Source organism: Abramis brama (assembly GCF_963993115.1).
Source record: "Abramis brama genome assembly, chromosome: 25".
Classification (NCBI taxonomy): domain Eukaryota; kingdom Metazoa; phylum Chordata; class Actinopteri; order Cypriniformes; family Leuciscidae; genus Abramis; species Abramis brama.
The window spans coordinates 18,428,843-18,446,232 of NC_139987.1; the positions used below are offsets into that span (position 1 = coordinate 18,428,843).

The 17,390-nt window shown below is 37.1% G+C and overlaps 1 protein-coding gene across 1 annotated transcript; it reads right to left on the minus strand.

Moving 5' to 3' along the window:
• Nucleotides 1–375: 375 nt before the first annotated feature.
• cUnh21orf91 (chromosome Un C21orf91 homolog) lies at nt 376–16,768 on the minus strand. Its single transcript, XM_084104662.1, has 5 exons — nt 16,646–16,768; nt 14,664–14,797; nt 4,049–4,537; nt 3,094–3,156; nt 376–2,296 (listed from the first exon to the last, which is right to left on the minus strand). The coding sequence occupies exons 2-5, from the start codon at nt 14,788–14,790 to the stop codon at nt 2,130–2,132; spliced, it is 846 nt and encodes a 281-aa protein (XP_083960788.1). The 5' UTR covers nt 14,791–14,797; nt 16,646–16,768; the 3' UTR covers nt 376–2,129.
• Between the last annotated feature and the right edge of the window lie 622 nt (nt 16,769–17,390).

The window sequence follows — 17,390 nt, forward strand, 5'->3', positions numbered from 1 at the left end:
TGGGTATGCAAAAGTAGAGAATGAATGAAACTTGGCCAGAAAGTGCCTAGAAACACACTGTAGGCAATGTTTGATGTTCAAACTATGTATGCATGTAAATTTCAGTTCAAACTGAAAGATGTTTAGCAATGAATGAATACATGTATACATTTTGTCATTCAAGTAATAACCATCTGGTTGTGTTCAGCACAATATTTCAAGAATACTTTTTTTCAGCAAACCATTTAAAATGCAAGCATAATGAATTTACTTCACCATTCACTTTACTTAAAGTGCTTTAAGACCAGGTATCGGATAGTCCAGGGCACATTTTAGAAACAACCATACCAGCTGCTGGTGAACCCAGTGAATTAAAGGCAAATAATCACACAGAGGTTTAGGAAAAATATTTTTATTAATTCATTCCCTTAAAGAAATTGTACACATCACTCCAAACAAAAACATCCAGAAATCTTCCACAATGATGGGAAGATCCACTAATAAAACAGTATTGCATAAACCGCTTTAAATGTCACATAACACAGACCACTGGAAAAACAAAAAGCAAAATAATAGCACAATAATGAATTAAGAGAAAAAGAACAATACATCATTAACACCAACATAAGTTTAACATATGGCCTACATATGCAACACACTCGAAACAAAGATGAATCTCATCCACATAGTTCATTCAGTATCTCCACAGCACACAAACATTTGAACAGTGTGCTTCATTTCATTTCATTTCCTCCGACCTCCTGTGACAAATCACAGAGTGAATCATAAAAGAAAGCTTTTAAACTGCACAAAAAAACAAACCTGACACTTCAGACACATATTGCTTCTTTTCCACAACTCATCCATAATAACTCACAGCTATAGTTTGCTGACTTTACCTTTCAGAGCATAATCAGAATGATAGATAACTCACTCGTAGAAAATAAAATATTCTTAGAAACCCCAGAGGGGTCAGTCGAATGTGCATCTCTTATAAAGAGAACGGATAATTCAAAATACCTAGCTGATTCCTTAAAACAATGTTGAGATTTACATTTTTTTTTTAAGATTCTAGAGATAATAGACTTCATAGAACAATAATAATAGACACAGAACCATGCACACACTTCAGGGCAGCAAGTGGACAGGATTCTCTGAATGGCCACCAGATGGTGACACAGTCTGATCTAAAAATCAAGGCAGCTTTGCCCTGACTGTACTTTCACTTTATGCACAGACTCTAATAAATGTAAGAAACCATACTATAATACCACAAGAAAACAACCTCTAAACGCTACAGAAAGGAAAACCACTTTAAAAAAAAAAGTCAAATTTGGTTTTGAATATTTGTAGCAAGCAAATAATTGTCATAAAATAAATACTGAAATAGTTACCTTGAGGTAACAAAGGCTTTGGTTAAGCATTCCTATCATTCCAATATTAATCCCAGCACTAAATTAAGCCTAAATCAAAGTTAGGCCTGTGCTTAACATGTGTGAACTAACCATTCCAGCTGAAACGTTCATGTCCAAACTGCTATTCTCTTAATCATAACCTGTGAAATGTTGTGATGCACCAATGAAATGTCAATTTGAAGAACAGCTTTAAGAGTGCAATAAAATAAATGTAAACTTCCTCTAAAGCGTTTGTGTCGTATCTCGGCACAACAGGAGAAATAAAGAGTAACAGAACAACCACAGTCATTAACAAGTTCCACTGCAATGAGCAGAGGGAGGGAAAAACTGTTAACTAAGCAACAGTTACCACAGCAACACCACAACCAATCAGCAAGCCCGAATGTGCAGGAGGAACATTGTCAGACTATTCCAAGTCTATTAACCACCCATGATCAAGTGTAGAGAGTAAACAGTGATATGAGGAGGAAAAAGCAACATATGAATGGAAAAGAAAAAAAAGAGTCTTTGTAAGGTTTTAAAAACACCTCATTCTGCATAGAAACACTTTGAACAGGCCTGCAAAACACTTTCGCTTTTTAAAGTCCAGCTGAAGATTCAGCGAGGAGACATTAAACTCATTAGCACAGTGTGTGCGTTTCCGGTCCGTTTGAGCTTTGAGCTTCCGCAAGAGTCTGCTTGGAGCTGCGGTTACTTTTTGGTCTTTGGGGGACTCGGTTGTCCCCAAAAAAGGTCTCATTCCACTGGGTTGTTGCTAGCTTTGACCCCGGCTCGCCCGATCTGGAGCCACGGCAGCTTGGCACAGTTTTTGAAGAGCTGCTCAATGGCTATGTGCCGTACATGAAGCTCTGATGAAAGAGAGTCCTTCTCCTGCACAGCTACAGAGAGCTCCTCAAACACATCTGAGGGACAAACACACAGTGTGTATTAGTTCAAGAATAATGGTAACCTACGCAATAAACTTGAAATGTGCATAAGCTGGGCTCAATAATAAGGATAGCCAGCAGGCCAAAGTGCAGAACTGTCTCTTACTATTTTTATAGTTTGCATGATTTTCTTTAAGTTTTTGAGGCATAAAAATGCAAGTTTTTAATTTCGTTTATATGTTTGTGGTGTTATAATATGCTTCTTCATGGGAAGCATATTTCCTGGACACGGAAAATAACACACCAATCAGTAATGTATGCCATCATTTTCCAGAAAAAGTGTTTATGAATTTATGGAGCACCTTGTATAATTGTAAAAATTGCAGAATTTATTTCTATTATTGCAAATTATCTTTGTAAAGAAAAATGTTAAAAGTAACATTTAATTTTTTTATAAGAAAATATAAATAAAATAAAGTAAATAAAACATTTTAAAAAAAGAAAAGAAAATAATGACAATGAAATAAATAGGCAAATAAGTAAGTGTTGGCGCTAGATAAACTGTTGGCAGGTTCAGTGCAAACTGGGCAGGAGGAAAGCTATACTGTTGAGCCTTGACTAGATGAATAAAATATCTACCACATCATTTTTTGTTGTGACATACCATATTTTGCAAAGGGAATATGGTATATCACATAAAAACATTATTTTTATATCAAGTCACTCTTCCATACAGTATGCGTTTAGGTTAAATGGAGTAGTTCACCTCAAAAATGAAAACGGTCATATTTTTCTTATTTTGGGTGAGCTTTGGGTTTGAAGATCAAACTCACTTTGTATCTGTAACAGCAGCTGCTCGTTCAGCTGGTGAAGCTCCTCCACACTCATCGTCACCACTGAAACAGAAAGACAAACATTAAAGTGGGTATGAAAATCATTCTCTAGCTATCTTTTCCAAAAAAATGAAAACTGACAAACATCTCCTTTCACAGCTGAAGGCAGATGACCTCATAACAGTCCTTGAGAAGCATTGAAATCAGATGTGCAGCTCTGAAAAGCATGTGCTGTGACCCTGATGACATATCTGTTTTTAACTTGAAGACATTTCTTTGGGTGAGATAAACATTGAAGAACGGAGCGAGTAATCAAGGTCTGGACTTAAGGTCTGGTGTTTTGTGGACTGTATTGACGGGAAAGATGCAGAGATACAAAGCGTCAGATAAAAGCCTAATGGTGAGGATATCGATTTCTCTCCTTCACTTTGTCAAAGACATTACCGAGAGAATTTAAGTGAGCCCAAAACCATTCACTATGTTGCTTGATTTTGTAAAGCCAACAAAACCATAGCAAATGCACTATTATTTGATCAAAAATACAGTAAAAACTGTAATATTGTGAAATGTTATTACAGTTTAAAGTAATTTTTTTATTTGAATATATTTTCAAATGTAATTTATTCCTGGCAAAGCTACATTTTCAGCATCATTACTCCAGTCTTCAGTGTCACATGATCATTCAGAAATCATTCTAATATGATATGGTGCACAAGAGGCATTTTCATATAAATGTTAAAAACAATTGTGCTTAATATTTTTGTTGCAACCATGATAAAGTAAAAAAAAAACAGCATTTATTTGAAATAGAAATGTTCTGCAACATCTTTACTGTTGTTTTTGATCAATTTAACACATCCTTGCTAAATAAAACCATTCATTTCTTAAAAAAAGAAAGAAAAAAAAAGTACTTATCCCTAACGTTTGAACGATAGCGTATATCATAAATACTCACGTTCTTCTTGACTGTGTCCTTTGTGTCTGGCTGTGTCTCTCTGCTCTCGGTTCTGCTGTTCTCCGGCCCATAATCCCTGGCGTGGGCCCTGCAGCAGGTCGAGGCCGAGCTCCTCTGCAGAGTGGCAGTCCAGCATGGATTTCCCATACTCCGAAACCGCCATTGACGCATCGTCCGCCCATCGCGGTGCATAGCGGGGAACTTGAGCATCCGACTGGGGCACGAGCTTCCTACCGCCCTGCTGGGAGTGACACAGAATCTGTTTGGCTCCCCAGCGCCCAGGTGTCTCTGCGGTTAAAGAGTCTCTGTTCTGGGTGTACTGTATAATGCGGTTGATCCGCTGGCTTAGAGCCCGTTTCACGCCCTCGTATGTGCTGTGAGAGGCCTTGGCACGGGAGAGCTTCTGGTTGGCGATGAGATGGTACTTTTCGAAGCAGTCCCTATGCCCACGTAGAGACTTGGAGTGCAGCAGGGTGGCGCTGGATATACCTAGTATAAAACACAAAGGAGGACACACTTAGATATTAGCAATTCACTGCTTGTCATGGGCTAAACATAGTATATTAAAATGCTTATCAGGTGTATATGATGGGCCTCTCTAAATATAAAGTCACATGACAACAACAACTGTGCCCATTTTGCTAGATTAAAAGAGGTACACATCTTAACGCCCTTCAAACACTGTAAAACTCACAAGCTTGAAACAGATGCATCTATACATCTCTGAGCAAATCAGCACCTGAAAACATCACTTCCTGTTTTGGGTCCTTGAAAAGCAGAGTAGAAACACACTTCTGCCTAAAACTTAAAGTAGGCCAAGAACAAATAAAACACAGAGGCACAGAACGAGTGCGGCTGGGTGCCATTATGTGTCGGTTTTGCGTTGGGATGTGCCATTTGTGTCAGAGCTTAGTTTTGTTCAAACATGTTTTGAGTTGTAATCATGTCAGCAGAGACTGTTGTGGGATGCACAAAGACAGACACACACTCATTTGCTTTTAAAAAGAAAAGCTGAAAATTCTGCCATTATTTAGGCTACTCTCTCTTATATTTTCCATATAACTTTCTTTCTTTTGTGGAACACGACGAAGGCCCAATGGCCAGGCCCCAAAAAACTTAAAGCACCATTTATCTCATTTGTATAATTGTTCTAGTGTTTATTTGTGCTATTGCTTGCAATTTGTTTATTTGTTCTTATTTTATAACTAACTGTTTACTGGTCTTTAATAATGTTTGAACATATTAGTTATAGGTTAGTATTTTCTTGGTGTGGTTTTCAAAAATGGATTCAAGATTTGTGAAAGCCAATGGTGTCTTAAAATTTTGGTGTCATAAAAAAAGAATACAAGGGTCAAAATCAATGAAAATTGTAACTTTTTCCACTGAAAACCTAATAATCTGCCCTAGCTCTACTGCATGAGAGCAGCAGTGACATCTTATACATGAACAAAATTATTCTGACGAGTCAGATCTTTTCAGTGAATCATTTGATCCAGTTTACATGGATCTGGTTCTATAATTCACCTCACTGACTTCATCCAGTCCGGCACGATTTCAAATAGTTTTAGAAAAAAGGTCTCAGTGAGGTCAAGTGTAGTTTTGGAGTCCGCTGACTTTTACGGTGTGGACAAAAACAGTAGAAACATTCTTTAAAATATCATCTTTTGTGTTCCCAAGAAAGTCATACAAGTTTTCATTTTTGGCTGAACTATCCCTTTAAGAATAAACTGAAATGAAGCAGCATTAAACAGTGGATTAGTCATAACCGGTGGTTTCATTTGCTTCAAGGTAACTGTGAGCTGAGGAGCCCTCACCACATACACGGTTCCAGTAATGTCTGCGCACAATGTACCACTAAACTCAAGACTTTGGGTGTCTTGGTTTAGCTTGACTCACTGTGCTTTTCTTAAGCAGAGCAGCTCACAGCTGAGAGGAGGCAAAAGCCAAATGAATTCACCGTCTTACAATAAACCAATTTCCTGCACTTCACAGCGAAGTCTGAATAACAGGAAAGAACACTGTAGAGTGTGATTATAAATAGAGGTACTGAAGGTTAAAACACACACACACACGACAGGCTCTGACAGAAAACATGAGCACAAGGAGTTATGAGTGTTTTAACTTTCACCATAAGCCAGTGCAACCCAAAAATCATTACTGCGGGAATCATGAGCCTAGCAAACAAGACACTGAAAAAGTATGTGATACATAAGAATTATACATAATTTCCTCTATCAACATCACTGACTGATTCAAGGCTCAACAAGAGGATTATATATATATATATATATATATGTGCGTGTGTGTCACACACACAATAATAAATATTCTAATATTAATTTTCTAATATTATCATTATTTTCTATAAACAACAACAACAACAACAAATGCACATTTGAATATATAAAAAAAAAAAACTTAATTTAACTCCATGACAGCTATACATTTATAAACACTTGCTGGAAAAAAACTCTGAAAAAGGCATCTAAGTCAAAACACAAAATCTGTGTCAACTTGCAAATAACTGATTTCCATATCTAGCTGATGTCTGAAAGCAGACAGAGAAGAAGTGTTCTGAATCAAACCCTTTAGTGATGACACACTCAATGGTGCTTGTGTAATACTCTGGCCTCAACAACAACCACAACAACAAAAAGCAAGAGTCTCTCGGTAAGGATGACAAGAACGGAGATTGAGACAAGAAAAGAAAGGAGGCCTTGTAATCCGTGTTACTACTTAGAAACAGCACCAACGAGATTAGCCGATTTACCAAGGGTGAAGGTGGGGGTCGCTGTCATGGAAACGGTAATCTTATCAAGTGCAAACTATGTCATTTGACTTTTCATTGTTCCATTAAATCACCATTTCACTCAGTTATTCCTCACTTTAGATAAACAGAGCATTCAATTAAATCATATAAACAACCTTCAAATACACCATGTACTCCCCAATCCAACGTACAGTAATAACTGTTCTTGTTCAGTATTTTCAAAGATAATGATTGTGCACTGCAAAATATTACAAATGTGTTCTCAATCTGGCGTTCATATATTGAGAAATGTTTCAATTCTTTAAATAAAATGATTCAGCTACTGAATCAGCCTGTTCTTCCTGTCTCATGCGTGTTAATTCATAATCATGTGGGCTGCTTCTGCTTTATGAAGAAAGGACACTGGATCCTTGACACACTTCAGTGTGTCTGTGTGTGTGTGTTGTGTATATGCAGGAAATGGGCACGTGGGGTAATAGTGAAACCGCCATGCCCAAAACAGCACCTCATGGTCAAAGCTGGAGCGAGGACAACAGCTGCAGTGATTGACATGGAGGCGTCACGTCACCCACAACAGAATAAATATAGCTGTTCATATATCATATATCCTGTTCCTACAGAAGCAATCAACCACTACAGACCAGAGTAAAATATATCCCTTGGATTAGGATTAAAAAGCTCTTCAAGGCACGAGTAGAACCATAAAGGCAGGAAAGCTGAAAACGCAGAATCCAAAAATAAATGGAATCTACAGTATATTGTCACAGAATTAGGCAAATTTTGGATGAAAATACAATTAATCAAATTACATTACTGTAAATATTAAAAGCGCAAAAAAGTCTACTAATGCTTGTGGTGTTTACAGCGTCTGCTGTCTCACTATATGAGGACATGAACTTTATCTCCAGAGCCGCTCTGAGAGTCACTTCATTTCATTTGTAAAACTATTGTCATATCATAAAGACATAGAAACTCAAAGGTCTTTATGACTAGCCATCAAAATAAATGTTTGGTTTAACTTGAAACTGTGACAAAAATACATTACTATTGTACAGTAGACCACGCGTAGCATACAAACACTGAAAACAAGAACAGTGTAAAACATTTCCCATGTGCATATACTGGAAAAAACCTGCTGTGAGGCAATTTATGAAAGTAATACTGTCATCCTACATTACCTATGAGGATGTGTTTTCCCTAATGCCTCCATTTCAAAGGGCAGAAATATTGCTGAAAGCCTCCGATTACTATGGAGCATGGAGAAGCATTACTCAAATGGAAAGCTTGCTGAGCAAGAAAAGTGCAGTCAGCAAATCAGCTCTCATCCACCATGCAGACTGCATGTAACTTCAGTGTCAAGAGGTCAAACTAGTGTACTATCTTACATCGATCAGTTAGGATAGTCAATATACATAAATGAGCGCAGGAAAAACTAGAAACATCTCGAGCACACAAGTACAAGCAAACAAACGACACACAGAGTTTCAGCATTGTTTTTGTGCTGTGCTCCAAGTATCTGGAATAATCAGTTTTCCAGCCATTCACTGGGCTGATGTACACAAGCTCAAATTCCACTGCTCTTACGTAAAAGGATGAGAGAGACGGCTTGTGTCTGCTGCGGGGAAACTGTTAGTCCTGAGTGAGTGTGCTCGGCAGAGCAAGAAACCAGCCAGCCATCGAGGTCTTTCAGGGCCAGTGGAAAAGAAGAGCGGGCAGAGTCTGACACTACAGTGTGATGAGAATAAAACCATTAAATAGAATGGCCTTGAAAAAACAAAGACGAACATGATACCTTAAATCTTGCAGTTTGGTGAGGAGAGGTGTGTTACTACTTCTCTACACAATCCGACAATAGACTTGGTGAGGGGGAAAATATCCCATAGACTCTCATTAACGGAGGGACCAGAGCCCGATCTAAGGACAAGAATATCAGAGAGTTGGGACAAAGACTTGACGGTGCACTCATGTGACTATGAATGGGAGAAAGTGCAATGCGCGATATGGTGGAATGAGTCTCGCCTTCTAAATAAAAGAGCTAATCGCGCCAATTGATAAAGTAATTGCATCACAGCTGCCGTTAGAAGCTTCCTATAGAAACAGTCAGTGTTCTGCGCATTGGCTGGTCAAGGCTAAAAAATAATGTTTGGAAACAAAATTTATGAGACAGCTGTTGTCAGATATCACTGGCGATTTCAAATATGGAATTTATTCGTAAGCTTGGTGAACAGCTTTGGAGAATTTTATGTTACCCCATTCAAAGAGATATGAGCTGTACATGCATGACTGAAATAGCTCCCGAGAGGCGTTTCAAAGATGGCCGCCGACGCGGAGTGAAATTACTTGCCTTAAAGGGACTTTGGTTGGGATCTTAGGCTCCTTTGACCCCTAGCAACCACCCAGAACACACTAGCATCATGGCAACGAATTTTGCATAAGGAAGAAGCATTAGAAATCGTATTCTATAATATTTCTATTGCCAGGCTTGCATCTGTCAGAGCCAATTCTCCGTCTCTGAAACATACAAGCTAAAATTACAGAATACAGAAATTAATACTTTAATTCAACAAGAAAGCGTTAAATTGATCAAAAATAACAGTAAAGACATTTATAATCATACCAAAAATATATATTTCAATGAAATGCTGTTCTTTTGAACATTCTATTCATCAAAGAATCCTGAACAAATAATCACAGTTTCCACTAAAATATTAAACCATTTTCAACATTGTTAAGGAACGTTTCTTGAGCACCAAATCAGCATATTAGAATGATTTCTAAAAGATCATGTGACACTGAAGACTGGAGTAATGATGCTGAAAATTCAGCTTTGCCATCACATAAATAAATTACATTTTCAAATATTTTACTATTGCATCAAATAAATGCAGCCTTGGTGAGCTTTCGAAAATAATCATACCATCGCACCAGTTTTTGTTAATTGTGTAATAAAACAGTATAAGTCTAGAACTAAAGCAAAATACACAAGGAACACTTCATATCATGCAAAAAACGGCATGCACTGGCAAGCAACTGATGTTAAAAAGTCAAACTCCCATGAAACATTTCCCAAGCTATTCCATCAGCGCTAGACAGCATGAATCAAAGTGCTATTAAAATATGGCTGCCACAGTTATTTCTTACATAAGAAAAGATGCAGCTCTACAGGCATCCATTTTCGAACGATACAAGACCCCCGTACATCCATCCAAAATGTACATTCTGATCTGCAATCTCCACCAGTCTTTCCTTATGTGGTGTGCATTTCTTGCAACAAGCATTTCAGCTAAAAACTAACCACTCTCAAATCTTTCAGCTTCAAACTAGGCTACTGTACTGTACTGTAATGTAATGTAGAAGTGCTTAGGACATGGCTTTTAAAGATGAGACTTTTGTTTTTCTAATCAGGCTCTTAAAAATTACATAAAATTTGGATTTAGATTTATCAGCCAAAATATCAGTTATCAGCTTTCAAATATAAAGAATTATCGGTACTGGTTCAAATCGGTGCATCCCTAGCACAGATATAACTGTTATAATATAACTGTTAGTGTCGTCATTTCTTTCTCTCTGTGCTTGGAGAACCTGCTCTGATGAAACCAGAGGTGGATAAAGTACACAACTTCCTTACTTGAGTGAAAGTACAGATACTACTGGTCAAATATTACTCCGTTACAAGTAAAAGTTGTAAAGACTGATTTTTACTTAAGTAAAAGTACAGAAGTACTTGTTTTTAAAAGTACTTAAGTATCAAAAGTAAAAAGTAAATGTCAATGCATTGTTTTATTATTGTTGCATTGTTGTGTGTAATACTTACAGTACCTTATGCCTCTTAATCTACGCCTGCCTACCCTCATATCAATATCACATTTATTTCTAGAACACAGTTCCAGTAGTAGGATTGAATGTGAGATTGAATAAGTCACTCAATAACATCCACAATGGTTTTGGACACCCAAATGGCTGTTCCCTCAAAGAGTGCCCTATTTAAAGTTTTTTTGGCTTTTAGTATGAATGTGTTAGCTTTACTGTTATCTATAAGCTAGTGTGCTCCAAAACAATGACAAAATTTGAATTTAGAAGACCAACTCCAACGTTGAAAATGAAAATCAGGTTGATGTCAGAATCCAACATCAGACTGACGTTAATCTCCAATGTTGGACAGACGTTCCAACCAAAATCCAACATCGGATGCTGACGTCAATATGACGTCGGGTTTCTGACGTCAACCTGACTTTCATTTCCAACCAAATATGCAACCCCTGACTAATGTTACTACTTTCTACTCAAGGACCTTGACACAAATGTAGTGGAGTAAAAAGTACGATATTTGTCTTTCAAATGTAGTGAAGTTAAAGTAAAAAGTTTCCAGAGAAAATAATACTCAAGTAAAGTACAGATACTCAAAAAGTATACTTAAGTACAGTACTCAAGTAAATGTACTTTGTTACTGTCCACCTCTGGATGAAACAGAAAAGCAGAACTGCACAGCATGTGCAACATATGTAAAAGTGTCAATATAAAAATAGCCACTGAAAGTACCTCTTCTGCTACAGAAGAGGTACTACCCCAAAAAAATTACCCAAATTTGTAGTTGGGCTGTCCAAAGAATAAATAGAGGAGGAGAAATTAATACGTAGGGGGAAAAAATGCGGGGGTGAAGAACGAACAAGTTCGGTTACATCGGAAGCCAGAATGTTTTATTGAGGGTATGCAGGTGTGCGAGCAGGTGTGGGCAAATGAGCATTCAGGTCTAAACATGCACAGTCAGCTTGTGCTTGTTTACCCACGCAGGGAATGTTGGGGTGTATTGTTAGTGGGAAGAGAATGCAACTCAATGGCAAACAGCCAATCAGAAAAGGAATAACCTGTGAGCGAGTACTGTCAGGCCTGTCAGTGACCTCTCATGGGTCCACGAGTGCTGTTGTGCAACACTCTGCCATTCTGTGGTGAATCACTCATGACATACCGCTGCCTGCAGCTCACCATCATGCCTGGGCGATTGTGTGCTGCCTGGCCAGATCACTCATGCACTCTTCTGTTAAATATTCAAGAGCTGTAACCTTCTAATCACAGGCATGCATATTCAGTGTGTCTAATTTGTGAGCTCGGTGCTGTGAGTGGACCCAGCCCTTCGATGGAGTCACAGATGATTTCTTCTCCAGCTCAAATCCAGACGCTTCATAAACTGGGATTATGCATGTCACAGATAAGCAGATAAATCACAGAAAAGCGTTTGCAAAAATGACAGCCTGTCTGAATGATCCCTAATTTTTGAGATGGTCTGGATTGAAAATGCATTGCAGTTGAAATCTCAGCTTTGCTGAAATTTCAAGGTAGAAGAATACAAAAATAAACAGAATAAATAGAGGAAGGGAGGTACAAAAAAAAAGACTGATGATGATGATGTTTATTTTTCAAGTGACATTCTCAGGAGACACTGTTAGTACACCACACTGTTACACAATACAACAAGGCTTCCAGAAGACAAACACCTGACATTACAAATGCAAGGGTCATTCATAGTTCCCATGTACAGTTCTATGTAATAGAATCCACTAGTCATGCTTTGACAACCTGACCTAGATTGGCCATTGACCCAACACAACCACAGAATGAACGTATACAGGCCTTTACTGGCAGGACGTGCCACATTGAATCATTGCTAGAAAATAAAGCCACAATAAAACAAAACTAGAGATACACTAGAGATGCATAGAGGAAATTCTGGCCGATACCTACACAACTATCATTTTAATGTAACAGTTGATAACCAATAATTATCATATTTTAACTAGGGTTTTCAAGGTACTAGAATGTTCAATACCAGTAAAATTCCAGAGTTCTCATTATCTATTTCAGTACCAGAGCAAAAACTGTTGATTTAAGAACTGTGTCTCATTTTGTCTCGTCTGTTGGTCAGCAATCATCACAGTTTTGTTATTCAATCGCGCATATAAACAGAAGAGAAGGAAAGGTTGTCAATCTCTAGAGCGCAAGCTCACTGAATTCTGCGCTCTCATGAAATTATTATAATAAATATAATCCCATTATAATAAAAAAAAAGCTGTCTTAATTGTACAATGAATCTTTACACCGTGTTGGTTAAAATCAAAGGATTTATGAGCATTTGGCACGCGATTGGCAACAAATGCTTGTAAAAACACGCTATAAATATATACCTTTGACGCTAAGAGAGCGCACAAATAAACATGAACGAGAACGTTTGAAAGCATTACGTCTATTCACTTGCAAAACTTTTGCGTTCTCTCACAAAACTGTAGATGGAAATAGTATGAGGTGGGAGGAAAAACTATATTTCAGTGGTTTTGAGAGCAAATACAAAGTTTCTCAGTGGAATGTAATACTTTTTTGGGAGCAAATGCAATACTGAAACAATTTTTCTTCCCATCACTATTTTTTCCATCACCATGTCCTCTTAGGTACAAACCTGGGAATCCTTTCCTACAAATTCCTGTTTAGAGATTTAGTCCCAACTCCCAACTGTGAAACCTGATAATCATGTAATTAACTGAAACTGACGCTAGTGCTGCATGATTAATTGGTAATCGCAATATCATCATAGAACTACTGGGATAAAAGTTTATAGTTTGGATATAAACACTCTACGGTAGAGATCAAAATCATCTTTTGAAAGTAACTCGGCACTTGAAATAACGCTTGCATCATTACATCTTTACGCTACCAGGTGGCGACAAGTGTCTGTTAAAAATGTAATTTGTTATTGAATCATTGATTCAAGAGATTCGTTCAAAATTCGCTCGCTAATTCATCCAGTAATGAAACAAGTATTTATAAGTGAGTCATTGAATCATTCATTCAAACCATTTATTAAAATGATTCATTTAGATTAATTAAACATTTGAAAGACTGCAGCAATTAACATTTTGTCAGAACCTCTAGTCAATTACATGTTATTTTGTTTAGTTGTCTGTTCCGAATCGTGATCTGTTTGTAAAAAAAAAAGTATTCTCAATTTATCCAGAATTGTGCAGCTCTAACTGACACCACATGTAAAAAAGCCACAAAGCAAAAATTTAATTCATCACAACATTATTACACAGAGTATGGAAAATTGACATTCATTTTGAGTTTTCTAAAGACTATATTCAACAATTTTGTATTATTATTATTTACTTTAAGGGAGTGTAAGTGCTACATAAATTTAAAACAATTAAATTGCACAAATAAACATCCAATCCTGACCTATACAAATACAGACAAAACCAGATATGGTATCGATATATTGAGCATCTCAAAACAAAATGACACTTTACCTTCTAATTAATGTCTAATCATGCTCCCAAACCTCAGAATCCTCATATATAATTAAAAACTTCCTGTCTAGCAATTTCTTCATAACTTCATAACTGAAACCTGAAAATCACATTACAGAAACTAACGACAGAAAAATCCAAACAAAGGCATGCAGTTCCAAAGAAAATTCTTTATACCCAAGATGCCTACATCCTGCCATGACGATGTAATACTATTTGAAACACACTTTTTTTGGGGGGGGGGTTCAGAGCAAAACATGACAGCTGCAGAGAACAAAAGTGCCACTCCAATGAGGCCCCTCAGGAAACACTAGTCAACCCTTAATAAGCAGAGCGTTAATTAGATGCCAAAGTGGCACTTCAAACGCTCCAGTTCACTTTTTTGAGCAGCACACGAAGCGGCGGAACAAAAGGCTCGCTAATACATGAATGAGTGGGATATGCATGGGCGGATAAAGAAAGATGTTTTACTCATTTATAATTAGCATAATCTGACCCAGAACTGGCAAGTTGAGGACATTAAAATGCTTATACCAAAAACTACTCTTACCCTCAATGCTCAGTTCAAAGCACACATGGCAGAAGGAAAGCGTTCCTGTGTCCGTTTCTAGTTTACAGATGCTGCAGATGTTGTCATCGTTCAGGTCTATGTTCACAAAGTGCTCCTCTTCCTCCATGATGCCTCTGCAAAGCAAACAGAACAATAACAGTTATTCAGTAAATAAGTTTAATATCACTTTAATATAATTTTTCCGTTTGAGATTGATGCATAAAATAGGCTGTGGATAATCGCTACTACCCAAGTCCCTTAATCGTAAAATTTGCTGCTCACATTCAGGTCTCAGGAACAGGCCAACAGATGAGCAAGAATGAAGAGAACTGTTTTGTCCCATATAAACATAACGCAATATCAAGATAAGGTAAAAGAAACACACACAGAGACGCAATCATATTAACAAGACAGATAAGAACACAGCAGGCGTCGGAAGTTGCTGTGCTTCTGTAATTTATTATGGACAGTTTTACAACAGTCTCTTTCATGGGAGCCACTTGGATTCCTGTGAAGCCAAAGGACTTTAGTGTTCAGTGTTTACACACAACTAAATTCCCTTTGCTCAAGCTTTACATAAAGCCTCCTTCCAGAATGTCACAGCCTGTTGAGTGGACAAATTTGGTTACAATCTGTAGATAATCATGACTCTGTCTGTCCATCACAGCCAACCCACTGCCTGCTATCGCATAAAACTATTTCATAATCATACTGTAAACAATTCCACACACAACAAATATATTTATATATAGCCTACACACACACCACTCATTTTATCCAATGATCTTTCCAGTCCTCTGTGATTATTGGATAAAGATTATTAAAAATCCTTTTTGTTTCATTGAAAATAGACTCAAAAAAAATGATTAGCTCACAATGACTTAAAAGTTTTAGTCTACATTACAGTAACATTTCTCCAATTTAATATTTTAGAGGATTTACACGGCATAACTAAAAACTAATAATTACATTTACTATAGACATTTCTTTGACTTTTAGGATTTAATTAGTTCCCATGACTTTTCTCAAGGGTTTATAGTTCTCTGGTATTTTCCCTTACTTTGGGAAGCTTATATAAACAAATGAATCATTTTTTTCAACAGGTCCAAACAAGCTAAAAAGAACCCTAAAGATATATTTTTGAACACTGTTTCCTTTAGATCAAATATTTCTTTCTAGTTCTTTGTTGATATCACAGACAGATGAAACAGAACAGTTCAAAGCTGTGTCAAGCGTGGGATCATGTTAAACTTCATCTGATTATGAAAGTGTTAAAACTGCATAACCTAAGAACAAGACACTGTGGTTGTGTCTCAAAACCTAAAGTGCTGCCTAGTCAGCTCAAAAGTGTCAATAATGGCCACAAATGTTGCCAGCATACCATGTTATGAGACACAGCCTTGTGGGACAATTTACTTTAGGTAATTTGTTCAAATTGCACTAAATTGACTAAAACATTTTGTGAATATTTGTTGATATGCACGTGAACGTTGTAAATGTAACGTTAGCTGAAAACCAGAAGACAAATGGACCAAATCAAACCAAAACTTAATGTGTAGAATTGACATTTACATAATCAACAAAAACCTATCAACATATTTCAGAGGGATTTCATACCAGTTTAATGTATAAAAGGTAACTTTATATGGTGACAAAGAGCATCATTACCATTTTAGTTTAAAGTGAGCAGAAGTTAACCAAAGCTTGAGGATTTCCACTACTTAAACACACACATTTTGATATACCTGTAGACAAAAACCATTATTAACACAACACTATATGACAAAATACTTTAAATACAGTTTTCAAGACATTCTGCGTTGGAATATAACGATAACGTTAAACGTTAACGTTACCTCTAGACGAAACACCAGCATTGACCCGTTATCTAGCGGCGTATCTATTTCTCATTAAAAATCCCCTGAAAACGTCACATTCTCGAAAAACAGACGATACCTACAGAACACATCGACGTTTATTACCTTAATAGTTACGTTGTCAGAAGAAATTCAAGACAATCCAGGCTGACCTTAGAGGTAAGCCACGCTGGTACAGCGGCGGTGTTGTTATTGAAGCAAACGGCAAGCAGCTACAAGTACAGCAACGACAAAAGAAGAATGCTCTAACAGACGCGACTCAAGCCACTCTAGTGGAAGCCCAATGTTCGATCACGTGCTGTGCATTCGCGCCTCTGATTGGTTCTGTTATTTTGTTTGCTCTTAGCACGCAGACACGCTGTTAGCAATACCATTCTCTTTCAATGATATTTCTGTAGTCTTTGGCAATACGTACTGTTCTGTTATTATAACTGTACTACCGTTACTGTACTACAGTACTACTACTCTGGTTCTACTCTGTCCACTAAAGCAGAGTGGAAAGACTAGATTAGTCATTACGTTCACCCTTGTAGAGGGTGGGTGAGGGTTACATTTCAGATTCATTACTTTTATGAGGGGTTATTTACAATATTTTTGCTGTACATTATCGACTTTTGATATTTGTTATTTACTTACAAACATACAAACGCAGGTGAATTAGTTGAGAGTGAGTTGCTGCTCAGTATAAAATAAGATTAAAAAAAAGGCACAGATCATTTAAATGATAAAGGCCTTAATATTATACAATTTATGGCATTCAAATAGTGCTGCTATTTATTATATAAATATTATACTTGAGTTTGTGAGTAATGCGAAGAGAGAGCAGAGCGGGGATGAGAAATCTCAATGG